Here is a 15,433-nt window from a genome sequence, read left to right as displayed (position 1 = left end):
CCCCCAGCGCAAGCGGCGATGGCGGCGGCGGCGGGAGCTGCAGTGGCGGCGGCCGCCGAGGTGCGGAAGGGGAGGGGGAGAGGCGGGTGCATGCCCGCGCGCGCGCCCGGGGGAAGCGCGCACCCGTGCAATGCTCCGGGGGTGCAACGGGGCCGGGGGGCCCGGGCGGGACTTACAGCAATCCGGAGGGCCAGCACCGGGGGCGAATGAGGGGACCAGGGGGTGGGAGGTGGGGGGAGTGGGCACGGAGGCGCGCGTGCAGCCGCCGGCTGTCCCGGAGTGGGCGGCGGGCGCCGGGGCCCCAGGAGCACGCGCGAGGGGCACAAGGGGCCGTCCACCGGGCTGGGGGGCAGCGGGCGCTGGAGGGGTTGGTGCCCGGGGTCCCCGCGGCCTGGGGGACAAAGGGGGAGCGGCGCGTGCAGCCGGGAGGAGGGGGCGGGGCCGGGGCGCTGAGGCCCCGCCCCCTCCCCCTCCTCTCTTCTCGGTCCCTGAGATGAGGGGTCTACCGAGAGGGAGGGGGCTGATGCGGGCCCGGGGGAGGGGTCGTGCGGCCCCTCCCGGCAGCCGAGGCCGCGGAAGGGGGGGATCCCATAGAGGAAGAGGTAGGCCCCGGAGCCTACTCTCTCTCCCCAGGGCCCAGGCGTCCTGGGCCCCCCAACTTCCTACTGGTCTGACCAGTCCTCCTATACCTTGTGTCGCCTCCCAGGGAGAGGCCCCCGCTGAAATGGGGGCGCTGGTGCTGGACAAGGAGCCCAGAGGAGCCACCGAGAGAGGTGAGTACAGCAGAAACGGGCCCATCTGGACCTTCACCTCTCCAAATACAAGATCCCCTGAGCCCTTAGCCCTGAACTTTTTCTCTTCCCTTACAGTTCATGGCTCTTTGGGGGACACCCCTTGTAGTGAGGAGACCCTGCCCAAGGCCAACCCCGACTCCCTGGAGGCTGCAGGCCCCTCATCCCCAGCCTCTGTCACCGTCACTGTTGGCGATGAGGGGGCTGACACCCCTGTAGGAGCCACACCGCCCATTGGGGATGAACCTGAGAATCTTGAGGGAGATGGGGACCTCCAAGGGGGACGCATCCTGCTGGGTGAGAGGCTTCGGAGTCTGGGGGTGAGGTGGGGTATCCTCTGACTCTGCCTTCCTTCTTATCTTGCCTCTCTCTGCCTGCCTGCCTGTCTGTTTTCCAGGCCATGCCACAAAGTCATTCCCGGCTTCCCCCAGCAGGGGGAATGCCTGTCCCAGCCGTGCCAAGATGTCAATGACAGGGGCCGGAAAATCACCCCCATCAGTCCAGAGTTTGGCGATGAGGCTGCTGAGTATGCCTGGAGCCCAGGGGGCAGCAGCAGCAGGGCCTGAACCCCCTCCAGCTACAACCAGTCCGGAGGGGCAGCCCAAGGTCCACCGAGCCAGGAAAACCATGTCCAAACCTGGAAATGGACAGGTGAGGATTGTGAGAGGGTTGTGGGGATGGGAGGGCCAGGTAAGCAACCTTCAACGTCTTGTAGGCTTTTTTTACAATTTAGCTTTGGGCCTTCTCTGTTCACAGTTTTACATATTTATCAAGGGGCTACTTTGTTTAAATTCTGGGTTGGGGCTTAATCTGAACTAACAGGTTCCTGTCTTCCTGGAGTTTATAATTCCTGGGAAGAGCGTAATAGAAGAGACAAAAGTAAAGACTTACATAGTTCAATGTTTTAAGTACTCTTAAGATAATGACTATGTAAAGAAACTTCAAATCACTCTTTCTTTCTACCTCAAAGCAAGCCCCCAGAGGATTTTTTCCTGTTTTTGAAACTGCCCCTGCTTCATTTTTAAAGGTTGTACCTCCTACTGGGAAGGAGATATGGCCCACAAATGACAGAGGTCCCAGAATCTCACAAGCTTTATGACTGTGTTTTGGGGGCTCTTGGTAGCATTTTGTTCTGGGTGTGGTTTGGGTAGCTTTGGTCAAGGCCTTAACCTTTGTTTTCTCATCTGTAATATGGGAAGAAAGGGCCTGCTGCATGCTTGAAGAGAGAAATGAGGGTTAGGTATGGGATGTGCTTGACACACTTCTCAGGAGACAGCAGTTGTTATAGCCACATTCTGGTTAGTGCAGGTACAGATGGCATTTTTGAGGGTGTGGCTACCATCCCACCCACATCTGGGGCTCCAGGCTAATCTTGGCCACCGACCCTACTCCTTCCCTGACCCTAAGTGTGCTCCCTCTCGGTCCCCAGCCCCCAGTCCCTGAGAAGCGGCCACCTGAAGTGCAGCATTTCCGTATGAGTGATGACATGCACTCGCTGAGGAAGGTGACCTCAGGTCAGTCCCACCTCCCACCCTCCTGGAGCTTGATGTGGCCAGTCCTGAGGATTTAGGGTACAAGCCTCACTGCTTTCTCTCCTTCCAGATGTGGCCAAAAGGAGGAAGCTGAACCCGGGAAGTGGCCTGGTGAGCCTCGAGAGGCAGGGAACAAGGCCTCTCCACCTGGGGGCCTGCTCCAAGGGAAATGGGTTGGTTGGTGGGGGAGTGCTAGGAGCTTCCATTGTTCTGATCTTTTTCTAGTCGGAGGAGTTGGGTTCTGCTCGGGGTTCAGGAGAAATAACCTTGGACAAGAGGGACCCTGGGTCCCTGGAGGAGTGGGAGACGGTGGTGGCGGATGACTTCAGCCTCTACTATGACGCCTATTCTGTGGATGAGCGTGTGGACTCTGACAGCAAGGTGAGAGGGGCCAGCCATGTCCGGGTGCACTCTCAGTCACCCCCTGTGTCAGTCACCCCTCAGTGGCCCCCTGTGTCACTCTTCTCTTTTTATCTTCTGAACACCCCCTGATTCACTGCCCCACACTACGTTAACTTATTGCCATATATGCTGCGCCCCATTCCATCCCTGTGCCCTTCTCCATAGTGGCCACCATCCTGGACTTGAGGTTTAGCATCCCATTTTATGGTTTATTTGTTGTTTGCTCGTTTATCCCTTTGCTCTTGGTTTATCTCATACATGTTTGCCTATGCACTATAATGCTGCGTCTTGCCTGTTTTGCTTTTTATTTTGTGTTTTATCATGAAAACTTTCAAATACAGATGATCTTGAACAACACTTTGAGCTGCGCTGGTCCTCTTATATGTGGATTTTTTTCAATAAACACTGTAAATGTATGTTTCTCATGAATTCTTACATTTTTTTCTCTAGCTTTATTGTAAGAATATAGTATATAATATATAAAACATACAAAATGTATTAATCAACTGTTTACGTTATTGGTAAGGCTTCCGGTCAACAGTAGGCTACTAGTTAAGTTTTTGGGGAGTCAAAAGTTATACATGGATTTTTGGCTGTGTGGGGGTTGACACTCCTAACCCCCGTGTTGTTCAATAGCCAACTGTATAAACAAAAGAATAGAAGAATGAGCCCCATGTAGCCATCACCCAGCTCCAACAATTTTCAATACTCAGCTGGCTTTTTAAATAATTTTTTTTAATTTTCAATTACAGTTGATATATAATATTTTAGGTGCACAAAGTAGTGATTAGACATTTCTATAAATTATCAAACGATCACCCCAATAAGTCTAGTACCCATCTGACACCTACGTAGTTATTATAATATTATTGACTGTGTTCCCTGTGCTGTACTTTTTATATCCCTGTGACTATTCTTAAAATTGGCAGTTTATATTTCTTAATCCCTTTCACCTTTTTCACCCATCTCCTACCCAGCAACCATCAATTTGTTCTCTGTATCTTAGTTTGTTTCTGTTTTATTTGTTGTTATGTTTTTTAGGTTCCACATGTAAGTGAAATCATATGGTATTTGTCTTTTTCAGTCTGACTTATTTCAGTTAGCATCATACCCTCTAGGTCCATCCATGTTGTCACAAATGGCAAGATTTTATTCTTTTTTATGTCTGAGTAATATTCAGTTGTATGTATATACGCAACTTCTTTACCCATTTGTCTGTCAGTGGACATTTAGATTGCTTCCATATGTTGACTATTGTAAATAGTGCTGCAGTGAACATAGGGATGCATATGTCTTTTTGAATTAGTGTTTTCGTTTTCTTCAGATCAAATACCCAGAAGTAGAATTGCTGGGTCATAAGGTAGTTCTATTTTTAATTTTTTGAGGAACCTCCATACTGTTTTCCATAGTGACTGCACCAATTATAGTCCCACCAACAGTGCACCAGGGTTCCCTTTCCTCCACAGCCTTGACAATATCGTTTGTTGATTTATTGATGGTGGCCATTCTGACAGGTGAGGTGATATCTCACTGTGGTTTTAATTTGCATTTCTCTGTGATTAGGGACGTTGAGCATCTTTTCATATGTCTGTTTGTTGTCCATGTGTATGTCTTCTTTGGAGAAATGTTTGTTGAGGTCCTCTGCCCGTTTTTTAATTAGATTTTTTTGGTGTTCAGTTCTATGAGTTCTTTATATAGTTTGGATATTACCTCTTTATCAGGTATATCATTGGCAAATATCTTCTCCCATTCAGTACATTGTCTTTTCGTTTTGTTGATGGTTTCCTTCGCTGTGCAAAAACTCTTTAGTTTGATGTAGTCCCATTTGTTTATTTTTTCTTTTTTTCCCCTTATCCGAGGTGACAAGATTCAAAAAAAAGTATTACTAAGATGTCAAAGCGTGGGGCCGGCCTGGTGGCTCAGGTGGTTGTAGCGCTGTGCTCCTAACTTCGAGGTGGCAGGTTTGATTCCCACATGGGCCAGTGAGCTGCGCCCTCTACAGCTAAGATTGTGAACAAGAACTCTCCCTGGAGCTGAGCTGCCATGAGCAGCCGGAGGTTGGCATGGGCTGCCAGGAGCAGCCGATGGCCAGCGTGAGTGGCCCTGGGCTGATGTGTGGTGCCGTGGGCTACTGTGTGCCGCCACGAGTGGCTAGTGGCCAGCGTGAGTGTCTGGCAGCTGGCTCGAGCTGCTGTGAGCTGCTGTGAGTGGCCGACCAACAACCGGTGACTGACTACCTCAGCCGGGGAAGCGCAAGGCTCATAATACCAGCATGGGCCAGGGAGCTGTGTGCTACACAACTAGACTGAGAAACAGTGGTTTGAATCTGAGTGGGGGGAGGCGGAAAAAGGGGGGGAAAAGATGTCAAAAAGTTTATTGCCTGTTTTCTTCCGGGAGTTTCATGGTTGCTGTTCTTACATTTAAGTCTTTAATACATTTTGAGTTTATTCTTTTGTATGATATCAGGAAGTGGTCCAGTTTTATTCTTTTGCATGTGTCAGTCCAGCCTTCCCAATCATTTATTGAAGAGACTCTCTACCCTACTGTATATTCTTGCCCCCTTGTCATACACAGCTGATATTCATCTACTCCTCCCTCAACACACATATTTACTGGATTATTTCAAAGCAAATCCCAGGATCATTTTATCTATAACTATTTCCATATGTAGCTAAACGTAAGGCCTCTTTCTGTTAACATCACTACATGGTTATTTTCACACCTAAAAAATTTGCCAATAGTTTCTTAATATCATCACTTTGCTATCAGTTAGTCTTCACATTTCCTCAGTTTCATAAATGGGTTTTTGTCAAAATTCAAATGAGGTCTTCACATTGATCTGATTGACATTTGTCTTAGTCTTTCTTGATGTGTAGGTTCCCCCCATCTTTTAAAAAAAATTTTTCTTGCTATGTATTTGTTGAAGAAACCAGGTCAGTTGTCCTATAGAATTCCTCACATTTAAGAGTTGGTTGATTGGATGGGGATTGACATGTACCTGTCTGCCCAATATTTCTTGTAAAGTGATCTAAAAGCGTGATCAGCTTCAGGTGTTCATTTTGTTGTTTGTTTTTTGTTTGTTGTTTTTGCCAAGAAGGCTTGATCGCTGATATTAGTGCTTCCTGTTTCATCACGTCTGGAGGCATAGAATATCTGGTCTTTTATTAGTGATGTTAAGATTGATCAGTGGATTTAGGTGATGTCAGTCTGATCCTCATTATAAAGTTCCTCATTAGCTTTTCATCTAGTATTTTTAGCAGCCATTTTATGAACTTACCTATTTATGAACTTCTTAAAAAGAGTTTAATACTGTACATTTGCTTTCTGAAAGTTATTTATTTTTTTGTTTTTTTATTTTTATTTTTTGCTTAATATTATGTTGCTGGGCCGGCTCAGTGGCTCAGGTGGTTGGAATGCCATGCGCGCAAGGCAGGTTCAATACCCACATGGGCCAGTGAGCTGCGCCCTCTACAGCTAAGATTGTGAATAACAGCTCTCCCTGGAGCTGGGCTGCCTTGAGCAGCCGGAAGTTGACGTGAGTTCCTGTGGGCTGCTGTGGGCTACTGTGTGCCAGCGTGAATGGCCGGCGGCCAGCAGCCGGGGACAGCTGCCATGAGCTGCTGTGAGCGGCTGACTGGCGACTGACTGCCTCGGGGTGGGTTTGGGGGGGGGGCAAGGCTCATAATACCAGCGTGGGCCAGTGAGCTATGTCCTACACAATTAGACTGAAAAACAACAGCTTGAACCAGAGTAGGGGGGAGGGGGTGGGGGTAAAAAAAGGGGGAAAATATATATATATATATGTTATGTTGGCAAGATTCACACAATACATCTCACTATGGCACCTTTTTCGTTGCTATATAATATTCTGCATCCTCTCCATTACCCAGCTCTTTCCCCTCCTTTCCTGCCCATACTCACCTTCATTAGCGAGCCACCCTGGGTAGTTGTTTTTCTCTTTATCCCACCTCATTGTGTGAGTCCTGGGGGTTGGATATGACCTGTTCTGCCTCTCCCCCGAGTTCCCCCACTAGGACAGGTCTGTGGCCTAGGGGGTCACTGTTTCCTCAGCCCCACTTTGCCTCTCTCCCAGTCTGAGGTTGAAGCTCTGGCTGAACAACTGAGTGAGGAAGAAGAGGAAGAAGAGGAGGAAGAAGAGGAAGAGGAGGAAGAAGAAGAGGAAGAGGAGGAAGAAGAGGAAGACGAAGAGTCAGGCAATCAATCAGACAGGGTGAGAGCTGGAGGCTGGCATCCCCAGAGGAGTGGGGGCTATGGGACCAGAGGTCTGAGTCCTCAGGGGAGGGGTTGTAGGCTGGGGGCCAGGCTCTCTAACTCTCTTTCTCCTCCCCAGAGTGGTTCCAGTGGCCGGCGCAAAGCCAAAAAGAAATGGCGAAAGGACAGCCCCTGGGTGAAGCCATCACGGAAACGACGGAAGCGGGAGCCTTCACGGGCCAAGGAGCCACGAGGTGAGGCGGCTTCCCCTCTGCTTTGGGAAGAGGGGGAAGAGGGGGCTCTTCTAGCCCCCTTCGCAGTCCCCAGAGAGCGTGCACAATCATAGACGCTCACGCATGTACATCCGCATGTGCCCACATGTCCAGGCGCCTGTGAGCTCGCACTCTCACTCTCTCTGTCTCTGTGTCAGGAGTGAATGGTGTGGGCTCCTCAGGCCCCAGTGAGTACATGGAGGTCCCTCTGGGGTCCCTGGAGCTGCCCAGCGAGGGGACCCTCTCCCCCAACCACGCTGGTAATTGCCAATTGCTGGGATAGGGAGCCACTAGGGGGCACCCTCAGGGCCGGAGGGAAAGGGGAGGAGGGATACCCCACTGGATGTCCATGGCCAGGCTTTGGGGGTTCTGGAGCATGGAGGGAAAGGCAGGGCGGGGGTGAGAGGCCCCACCGGGGGTCCCAGTGGGTGAGGGGCAGGCCCTCCCTCAGCTCCCTTTTTCCTCTGTCCAAGGGGTGTCCAACGACACGTCTTCGCTGGAGACAGAGCGTGGGTTTGAGGAGCTGCCCCTCTGCAGCTGCCGCATGGAGGCACCCAAGATTGACCGCATCAGCGAGAGAGCAGGGCACAAATGCATGGCCACGGAGAGTGTGGATGGAGAGGTGGGCCTGTGGGACGGGAGGAGAGGTGCGCGGGCATCCAGCCCCGGGCCCCAGCCTCACCTCGCTTCTCGCCCATCCTCACTGCCCACAGCTGTCAGGCTGCAATGCTGCAATTCTCAAGCGGGAGACCATGAGGCCATCAAGCCGTGTGGCACTAATGGTGCTCTGTGAGACCCACCGCGCCCGCATGGTCAAACACCACTGCTGCCCAGGCTGCGGCTACTTCTGTACAGCGGTGAGTGACCTGTGGGGCAGATGGCAGCATGCCCCACAGGAGAAGAGGCTCCCATAGCCTAACCACATTGTTTCCCTGCCCAGGGCACCTTCCTGGAGTGCCACCCCGACTTCCGTGTGGCCCACCGCTTCCACAAGGCCTGTGTGTCCCAGCTGAACGGGATGGTCTTCTGTCCCCACTGTGGGGAGGATGCATCTGAGGCCCAGGAGGTGACCATCCCCCGGGGGGATGGAGTGACCCCACCAGCTGGCACTGCAGCCCCTGCTCCCCCACTCCTGGCCCAGGATGCCCCTGGGAGAGCAGACACTTCCCAGCCCAGGTACTGACTCCCCCTTCCCTACTGTCTTTCCTCGCCCCCTCTCCCTCACCCTGAGACATTAGCGCCTTTTCCCACAGCGCCCGGATGCGAGGGCATGGGGAGCCCCGGCGCCCACCCTGCGACCCCCTGGCTGACACCATCGACAGCTCAGGACCCTCCCTGACCCTGCCCAATGGGGGCTGCCTCTCAGCCGTGGGGCTGCCACCAGGGCCAGGACGGGAGGCCCTGGAAAAGGCCCTGGTCATCCAGGAGTCGGAGAGGTGAGTGGGGGCTTGCTGTCCAACACAGTGACAAGCGCTGGGGCTGGAAGGGCAGATCTGTAGCTGTTAAGGCTGGTGCTCGAATCTGAGGAGCCCACCCCTCCCCTCCCTTGCTATGGCAGGCGGAAGAAGCTCCGCTTCCACCCGCGGCAGTTGTACCTGTCAGTGAAGCAGGGGGAGCTGCAGAAGGTGATCCTGATGCTGTGTGAGTACTCTGCTCATTCGTTCTGCAAACCTTGATCGAGCAGCGATGATACAGCAGCGCTGGGCTGGGGTCGGGGGTATAGCGATGAAGGACTTTGTCCTTGGCCCAGAGAGGTTACCTACCTTGCCCGGTGCACAGCGGCACTCGGGCAGAGCTGCTCTGCAGTCGGGCAGAGCCGGTGCTCCTAAATCCTTACTGTCCGCTCAGGGCCTCAGTGAAGGTGAGAAAAAAAAGGGCTAGGAGGGGCCCAGCCCCAGGTTGGGGCCTTGAGAAGCCTCCCTGGAGGAGGTGCCACCCGCCCCTCCTTGCTCGCTTACCACTTGTCCCTCTCTCTCTGGTGGCGGGCTCTCCCCACAGTGGACAACCTGGATCCCAACTTCCAGAGTGACCAGCAGAGCAAGCGCACGCCCCTGCACGCGGCTGCCCAGAAGGGCTCCGTGGAGATCTGCCACGTGCTGCTGCAGGTCAGCAGGGCCCGGCCCTCTGCCTCACTGACCAGGCCCTCGGGCTGTCCCCTGCCCAGCCCCTCCCTGGTGCCAGCCCACATGCCCCCTCCTCACAGGCTGGAGCCAACATCAACGCAGTGGACAAGCAGCAGCGGACGCCGCTGATGGAAGCCGTGGTGAACAACCACCTGGAGGTGGCCCGCTACATGGTGCAGCGCGGCGGCTGTGTCTATAACAAGGTGGGGCAGCGGGGCCGCGTCAGGGATCGGGTTTGAGGTGCCGGCCAGAGGACTCAGCTGCCCTCATCTCCCCCAGGAGGAGGACGGTTCCACCTGCCTCCACCATGCCGCCAAAATTGGGAACTTGGAGATGGTCGGCCTGCTGCTCAGCACTGGACAGGTGGACGTCAACGCCCAGGTCAGGGGCCCGCCCAGCCCTCGGGGTCTTTGGCTCAGCCTCAGGCTTTGGGCCCTCTTTCAACCTCAGCTGACCTCTGACCCCTCCTTTGTGCCTCCCCTGCTCCAGCCTGTGCCAATTTTTTTTCCTCTTCATTTGTATCTTTTACTCTTCTTTCTCTTTATATTTTCAGAATGAGTTGCCTTAACCTCTGGAAGTGTCCAGTGAGATTCTTTGTTAACTCTTAGTTTCTCATACGGTTTTAGTCTGTTGTCTTTCTTCTCGATCTTTGAATCGTCCCATCCTTTGTCAGGAAGAGCCCCTTGAAGTTGACCCCTGTGCCTTTTGATGTGACCCTGTAGTCTTTGAGAGCATCCAGCACATTTCCTGCCCCACACTCAGAATCTACAGTTTCTCTAAGAAACTCTTGTTCCTTTTAATGGGTATATTTTTAGAGACTAGAGTCTGTGTACCTAGGGGTGGTTGTCGCTATTGGGACACAGCTTCTAGGACTTTTGAGTAGAAAGAGAAAAATTACTCTGTAGCCTTGAGCGGTAGATACTATTAGTCCCACTTTATAGATGAGGAAACTGAGACCCAGAGATGTCAGGTGACTTGCTCACGGTCCCACAGCATGTGAGTGGTAGAGCTGGGCCTGCTGAGCCTGGCTCAGGTGTGCCCTAGACCACAAGCTGCTTTGGTGAGCAGGGCTGGCTGCTGGGGCAGGGCTAGGGCTGCCCCCACACCTCCCTCCCTCCCCACCACAGGACAGTGGAGGATGGACGCCCATCATCTGGGCCGCAGAGCATAAGCATATCGAGGTGATCCGCATGCTGCTGACAAGGGGCGCTGACGTCACCCTCACAGACAACGTGAGTTTGGTTAGGGTCGCAGAGGTGGGGATGGCCCAAGGTCCCTGAACAAGGTGGAGGCTGGGTTCAAGGGCTCACTGCCTGTGCCCACCCATTCCCCACCCACTCCACAGGAGGAGAACATCTGCCTGCACTGGGCCTCCTTCACCGGCAGCGCCGCCATCGCCGAGGTCCTCCTGAATGCCCGCTGCGACCTCCATGCTGTCAACTACCACGGGGACACGCCCCTGCACATTGCAGCCAGGGAGAGCTACCACGACTGCGTGCTGTGAGGCCCCGCCCACCCCACACCCCTTGCCCCCCCCACCTCCCGCAGCCCCCGACCCCACGGGCTTCCTGTCCCCTCCCAGGTTGTTCTTGTCACGCGGGGCGAACCCTGAGCTTCGGAACAAGGAGGGGGACACCGCATGGGACCTGACTCCTGAGCGCTCTGACGTGTGGTTTGCACTCCAGCTGAACCGCAAGCTTCGGCTGGGCGTGGGCAACCGGGCCATCCGCACTGAGAAGATCATTTGCCGGTGAGCGCTCCCGGGGCCCACTGAACCCGCAGAATCACCTCTGGTCCCCCTGCTGGGGCTGCCGCATAGGGCAAATAAAAAGAGAGAACACCCAGTTAAATTACCTTCAGATAAACAGTGCCGGTTGTTACCATAGAAAAGTGTCCCACACAGTACTGGCGACATAACCTGTACTAAAAACTTATTCCTGTGCATTTGAAATCTGAATTTAACTGGGTGCCCTGCGTCTTACGGGGTATCCTCATGCCGCAGTGAACCCCAGAACCACCGCCTCCCTCCCCCAGCCCTCTCCTTGCACGGGGGGAGCCCTCAGCCTATGCTCACCTCCCTGTTGCCAGGGACGTGGCTCGGGGCTATGAGAACGTGCCCATTCCCTGTGTGAACGGTGTGGACGGGGAGCCGTGCCCCGAGGATTACAAGTACATCTCAGAGAACTGCGAGACGTCCACCATGAACATCGACCGCAACATCACGCACCTGCAGGTGAGGGGCACCTGACCCAGGGAGTGGAGCCTGGAGGGAGCTCCTGTGGGGCTTGAGCCACATGGAGAAAGTGTCCTTAGGACACAGAGGTGTCCTTCGGGCTCATGGTAGCCCTGGGGACACCCCTTCAGCAATAGCTTGATTCCACTCACCATGGGACCATCACCACCCACAATCGTAAACATGGTCCCTAGAGAAAGGGCAGCAGTAGGGGGCAGGGCACACTGGGAGCTGAGGGTCCAGGCCGGCTCGGGGCTGAGCTGGCCCCGCCTCCTACCCAGCACTGCACGTGTGTGGATGACTGCTCCAGCTCCAACTGCCTGTGCGGCCAGCTCAGCATTCGCTGCTGGTATGACAAGGTACGTGCCCTCGCCCTCCCCACACGTGCTTGTTCACTCCTCAGAGGACCTGGCCTCGCACACCGACTCCCTGGGACCTTATCCCTCACCTCCTACCCTGTGGGGAAGTGGCAGAGGGCAGGGCAAGACCTGGAATTCCTGGGACACTGCCAGGACAAAGCTGGGCCTAGCCCAGACATGTGCAAACCAAGGGGGATGGCTGTGGGTGTCGTATTGTCTGATCTCAGAGCATGTGTGGTGTCCACCAGCCTAGCTTCCCTGTCTCTGGGTTGGGGGTCAAGGAAGGATTTTTCTCTGAAGTCCTGGGGGTCCTAGGCAGCTGAGGTGGGCACCACACAGAAACCACTGTCTCCCATTTCTCATCCCAGGACGGGCGGCTGCTCCAGGAATTTAACAAGATCGAGCCCCCACTAATTTTTGAGTGTAACCAGGCCTGCTCCTGCTGGAGAAACTGCAAGAACCGGGTAGTGCAGAGTGGTATCAAGTGAGGCCCCACCCCTGCAGCCCCCTTCATCCCCCTTTTCTCCCCTCCTATGGGGTACTTCCAGCTCCGTTCACCCAACATCACCCTCTCTCCCACCCCCAGGGTGCGACTGCAGCTTTACCGAACAGCCAAGATGGGCTGGGGGGTCCGAGCCCTACAAACCATCCCCCAGGGGACCTTCATCTGCGAGTGAGTGGGGCAAGAGGACGAGCCCGTGGCTACTGCTGACTCCCGGCCTCCCTCTCTGCCCTCCTCCCTGACGGCTCCCGCCTCTTCTCACCACCCCTTCTCCAGCCTGCTGTTTCTGCCACCATCCCCACAGCCAGGCACCCCAGCCGCCCCCACTCTCCCCAAACCACACAGCTGTCCGTCACCACTGCCCACATCTTCCTTCATCCCCTCCCTTCCCCTCTGTCTGCTTCCAGCCTCACACACCTTCTCCCCGCCCTTCTGAGCTGGGAAAGCACCAGTTTTGGACCCGGACCTCGGTTTGAGCCCCACTCTGCCGCTGGGTGTCCTTGCCCAGGTCCTTCACCTCTTTGAGCCTCATGTGCTTGTCAAAATGGAGGTGCCCTTTCTGTCCACCTTCTCAGGGCCCTCATTCCTCCCCATCAGCTCTCTGTCTGCCTGGTGTCTGTAACCTCTCCCTGTCCCCTGGCTCCTATTCCATGGCCTTCAAACTTCACCTAGGTCTCCTTTAGCCTTTAAAATAATAAAAACTTTTAGCCCCATTTGCCTTCTTAGAGACCATCCATTACCTCAGGCCGTCTCTCAACTTCTCAAACAAGCAGCCTGTTCTTCCTGGGCCTCCCTCTCCCCACCATCCGCTCACTGCTCATCCCTGCTCAGATCTGCCTTTGCCCTCACCCCTCTGCCGATGCAGCCTTCCGACGGTCCCCCCCGCAGCCCCCGCTCCATGCGCCTCAGCCCCCCTCCCTCTGGCGTGTGCCACCCCCTTGGCTCTGGCGACACTGTCCTCACCTCTAACCTGTGCGCCCTTCCTCCTAGCAGCTCCTGTCCCTTTGCTTTCCAAATGCGGGTGTCCTCCCGCCTGGCTCCTTCCTGCAGTTCCTCGTGGCTCCTGTGGCCCCACCCCTTCCTGCCTCCCTCACCACTGTCCTGTCCTGCAGCCTGGCATCACCACCACCTGCTGGGTGGCTCCCAGTCCACACGCCTCCCAGCGTGGAAACCTGAACAGAGTTCCCCACCCAGCCCGTGGCCCACAGATACTGATCCCCTAACCCGAGGCCTGGCGCCTCCATGCTTGCCCGAGTCGTCCCCAGCATGGCCCCAGCCTCTCCCCTCACCCCTCCCACCGCTGCTTCTCCAGCTCACCCCGGCCCACACTTCCCAGTCCTGCTTGTCCTAGCTATTCACTGGGGACCCCAGGTGGTGGGAAGGTGCCTTGTGTTGTCTCCTCACATGCCTCTGTCCCTTGTTTCTCTTCCTGATCCCACTTCCGGAGGGGGCCACCCACCTCCTCCCTCCCCGATCATGTCCACTGTCCTCCAGGCCCCCTGTGCCCCGGGTCACCCAGCCTGGTCCCAGCAGTGTTGACCTGTGAGATTCACAGACACTGACGGGTAGCTGGCATGGTGGGAGAGGATCCCGTGGGGTTGCAAGTAGCCCCCTGCTCACCTGCAGAACCACCGCTTCCTGCCCAACAGGTATGTTGGGGAGCTGATCTCCGATGCCGAGGCCGATGTGAGAGAGGATGATTCTTATCTCTTTGACTTAGACAACAAGGTGGGCAGGAGACCCCTCCGTCCCCTACCCCCCGTCAGCAGGTGGAAACCTGGGGAGGAGGGACTGGGTGGTCAGTGGGTGGGGGCTTGGCCAGGTGTGAAGGGTGGGGGTAGATGTGAGGAGTGCTGCCCTCCCCTCAGGATGGAGAGGTATACTGCATCGATGCCCGTTACTATGGCAACATCAGCCGGTTCATCAACCACCTGTGTGACCCCAACATCATCCCCGTCCGGGTCTTCATGCTTCACCAAGACCTGCGATTTCCACGCATTGCCTTCTTCAGTTCCCGAGACATCCGGACTGGGGAGGAGCTGGGGTGAGGTGGCCAGGGCTCGGCCCAGGGGTGGGAGATGCAGCAAGCCTGGGGCCAGCAGCTGAAGGCTGGAGGACACCTGATTTGCAGGCGTGGATTAGAGCAGCTTCTCAGCCGTCAGTGTACAGAAGTATCCTTGAAGGGCTTTTGAAATAGCCCTGAGCATCTCAGAAAGACTTTGATTCCGCAGGCTTGGGCTGGGGCCCAAGACTGCATTTCAAACAAGTTCCCAGGCAGTGCTGGTCCACAAAACATGAGGACTTAGAGCCTGTTGGGAGAAGATGGGGGTGGGTGCCCGCATCCCTCCTGGGGAACAGGATCCACACAGGCTTTGGAGTGGGCCTGGGCTGCTGGGTCTGGGTCCCACAAGCCTCTTGTGTTCCTCTGACAGGTTTGACTATGGCGACCGCTTCTGGGACATCAAAAGCAAATATTTCACGTGCCAGTGTGGCTCTGAGAAGTGCAAACACTCAGCTGAGGCCATCGCCCTAGAGCAGAGCCGCCTGGCCCGCCTGGACCCCCACCCCGAGCTGCTGCCTGAGCTGGGCTCCCTGCCCCCTGTCAACCCCTGAGAGTGGACCACACCCTCCCTCCCCACCCTTGGATGGCCACCAGCTCAGCAGGCGCCCCTGTCACCTGCTGCTCACAGCCCATCTTCTCTCCCGAGCCCTTCACACATTCCTCGCCAGAGGCCCTGGAGGTCTGACAGCCCCTCTCTCCCAGAGCTGGTTCCTCCCTGGGAGGGTGATTTCAGGGCTGGCCATACCCCTGTTCCCCATCCTCAGCTGAAGTTTGATGAATTGAAATGGGCCTCTATACCAACTGGTTTTCTTCTAAATAAATACTGGGTTTGGTAATAAACTGTCTAGGTGACTGTTGCGGGGTGGCCGGGGAGGAAGCGCACACAGCCAGAGGGAATGTGGGTCCAAGGGGCAGAGATGGGAAGCAGGCTGGACAGGCGGCTGG

At 55.3% G+C, this 15,433-nt stretch overlaps 1 protein-coding gene across 2 annotated transcripts; it reads left to right on the top strand.

Annotated features, from left to right (window-relative positions):
- Positions 1 to 15,328, top strand: EHMT2 (euchromatic histone lysine methyltransferase 2). 2 transcript variants are annotated; one of them, XM_033102974.1, is made up of 28 exons: positions 1 to 60; positions 707 to 773; positions 870 to 1,088; positions 1,189 to 1,442; positions 2,221 to 2,305; positions 2,394 to 2,434; positions 2,549 to 2,704; positions 6,819 to 6,956; positions 7,077 to 7,191; positions 7,368 to 7,469; positions 7,683 to 7,831; positions 7,923 to 8,066; positions 8,150 to 8,385; positions 8,463 to 8,645; positions 8,768 to 8,850; positions 9,208 to 9,314; positions 9,413 to 9,535; positions 9,612 to 9,713; positions 10,460 to 10,564; positions 10,678 to 10,832; positions 10,915 to 11,082; positions 11,421 to 11,565; positions 11,847 to 11,924; positions 12,293 to 12,408; positions 12,511 to 12,597; positions 14,076 to 14,154; positions 14,295 to 14,470; positions 14,859 to 15,328. In XM_033102974.1, the coding sequence occupies exons 1-28, from the start codon at positions 19 to 21 to the stop codon at positions 15,037 to 15,039; spliced, it is 3,636 nt and encodes a 1,211-aa protein (XP_032958865.1). In that variant the 5' UTR covers positions 1 to 18; the 3' UTR covers positions 15,040 to 15,328. The 2 variants fall into 2 exon arrangements, with proteins under 2 accessions (XP_032958865.1, XP_032958863.1); XM_033102972.1 differs by lacking the exon at positions 1 to 60 and having other exon boundaries at positions 466 to 773.
- The last annotated feature ends 105 nt before the right edge of the window (positions 15,329 to 15,433 follow it).

This window comes from Rhinolophus ferrumequinum, chromosome 3, assembly GCF_004115265.2.
Source record: "Rhinolophus ferrumequinum isolate MPI-CBG mRhiFer1 chromosome 3, mRhiFer1_v1.p, whole genome shotgun sequence".
Taxonomy (NCBI): Eukaryota; Metazoa; Chordata; class Mammalia; order Chiroptera; family Rhinolophidae; genus Rhinolophus; species Rhinolophus ferrumequinum.
The sequence above is the reverse complement of the archived record's forward strand: the minus strand, read 5'-3'. Positions and strand labels throughout refer to the sequence as shown.

Coding starts and splice junctions, on each gene's coding strand:
- EHMT2 (XM_033102972.1), top strand. CDS start 494: ATGAGGGGTCTACCGAGAGGGAGGGGGCTGATGCGGGCCCGGGGGAGG. Junction 9,714..10,459: donor AGGTGGACGTCAACGCCCAG/GTCAGGGGCCCG, acceptor TCCCCACCACAG/GACAGTGGAGGATGGACGCC. Junction 10,565..10,677: donor ACGTCACCCTCACAGACAAC/GTGAGTTTGGTT, acceptor CCCACTCCACAG/GAGGAGAACATCTGCCTGCA.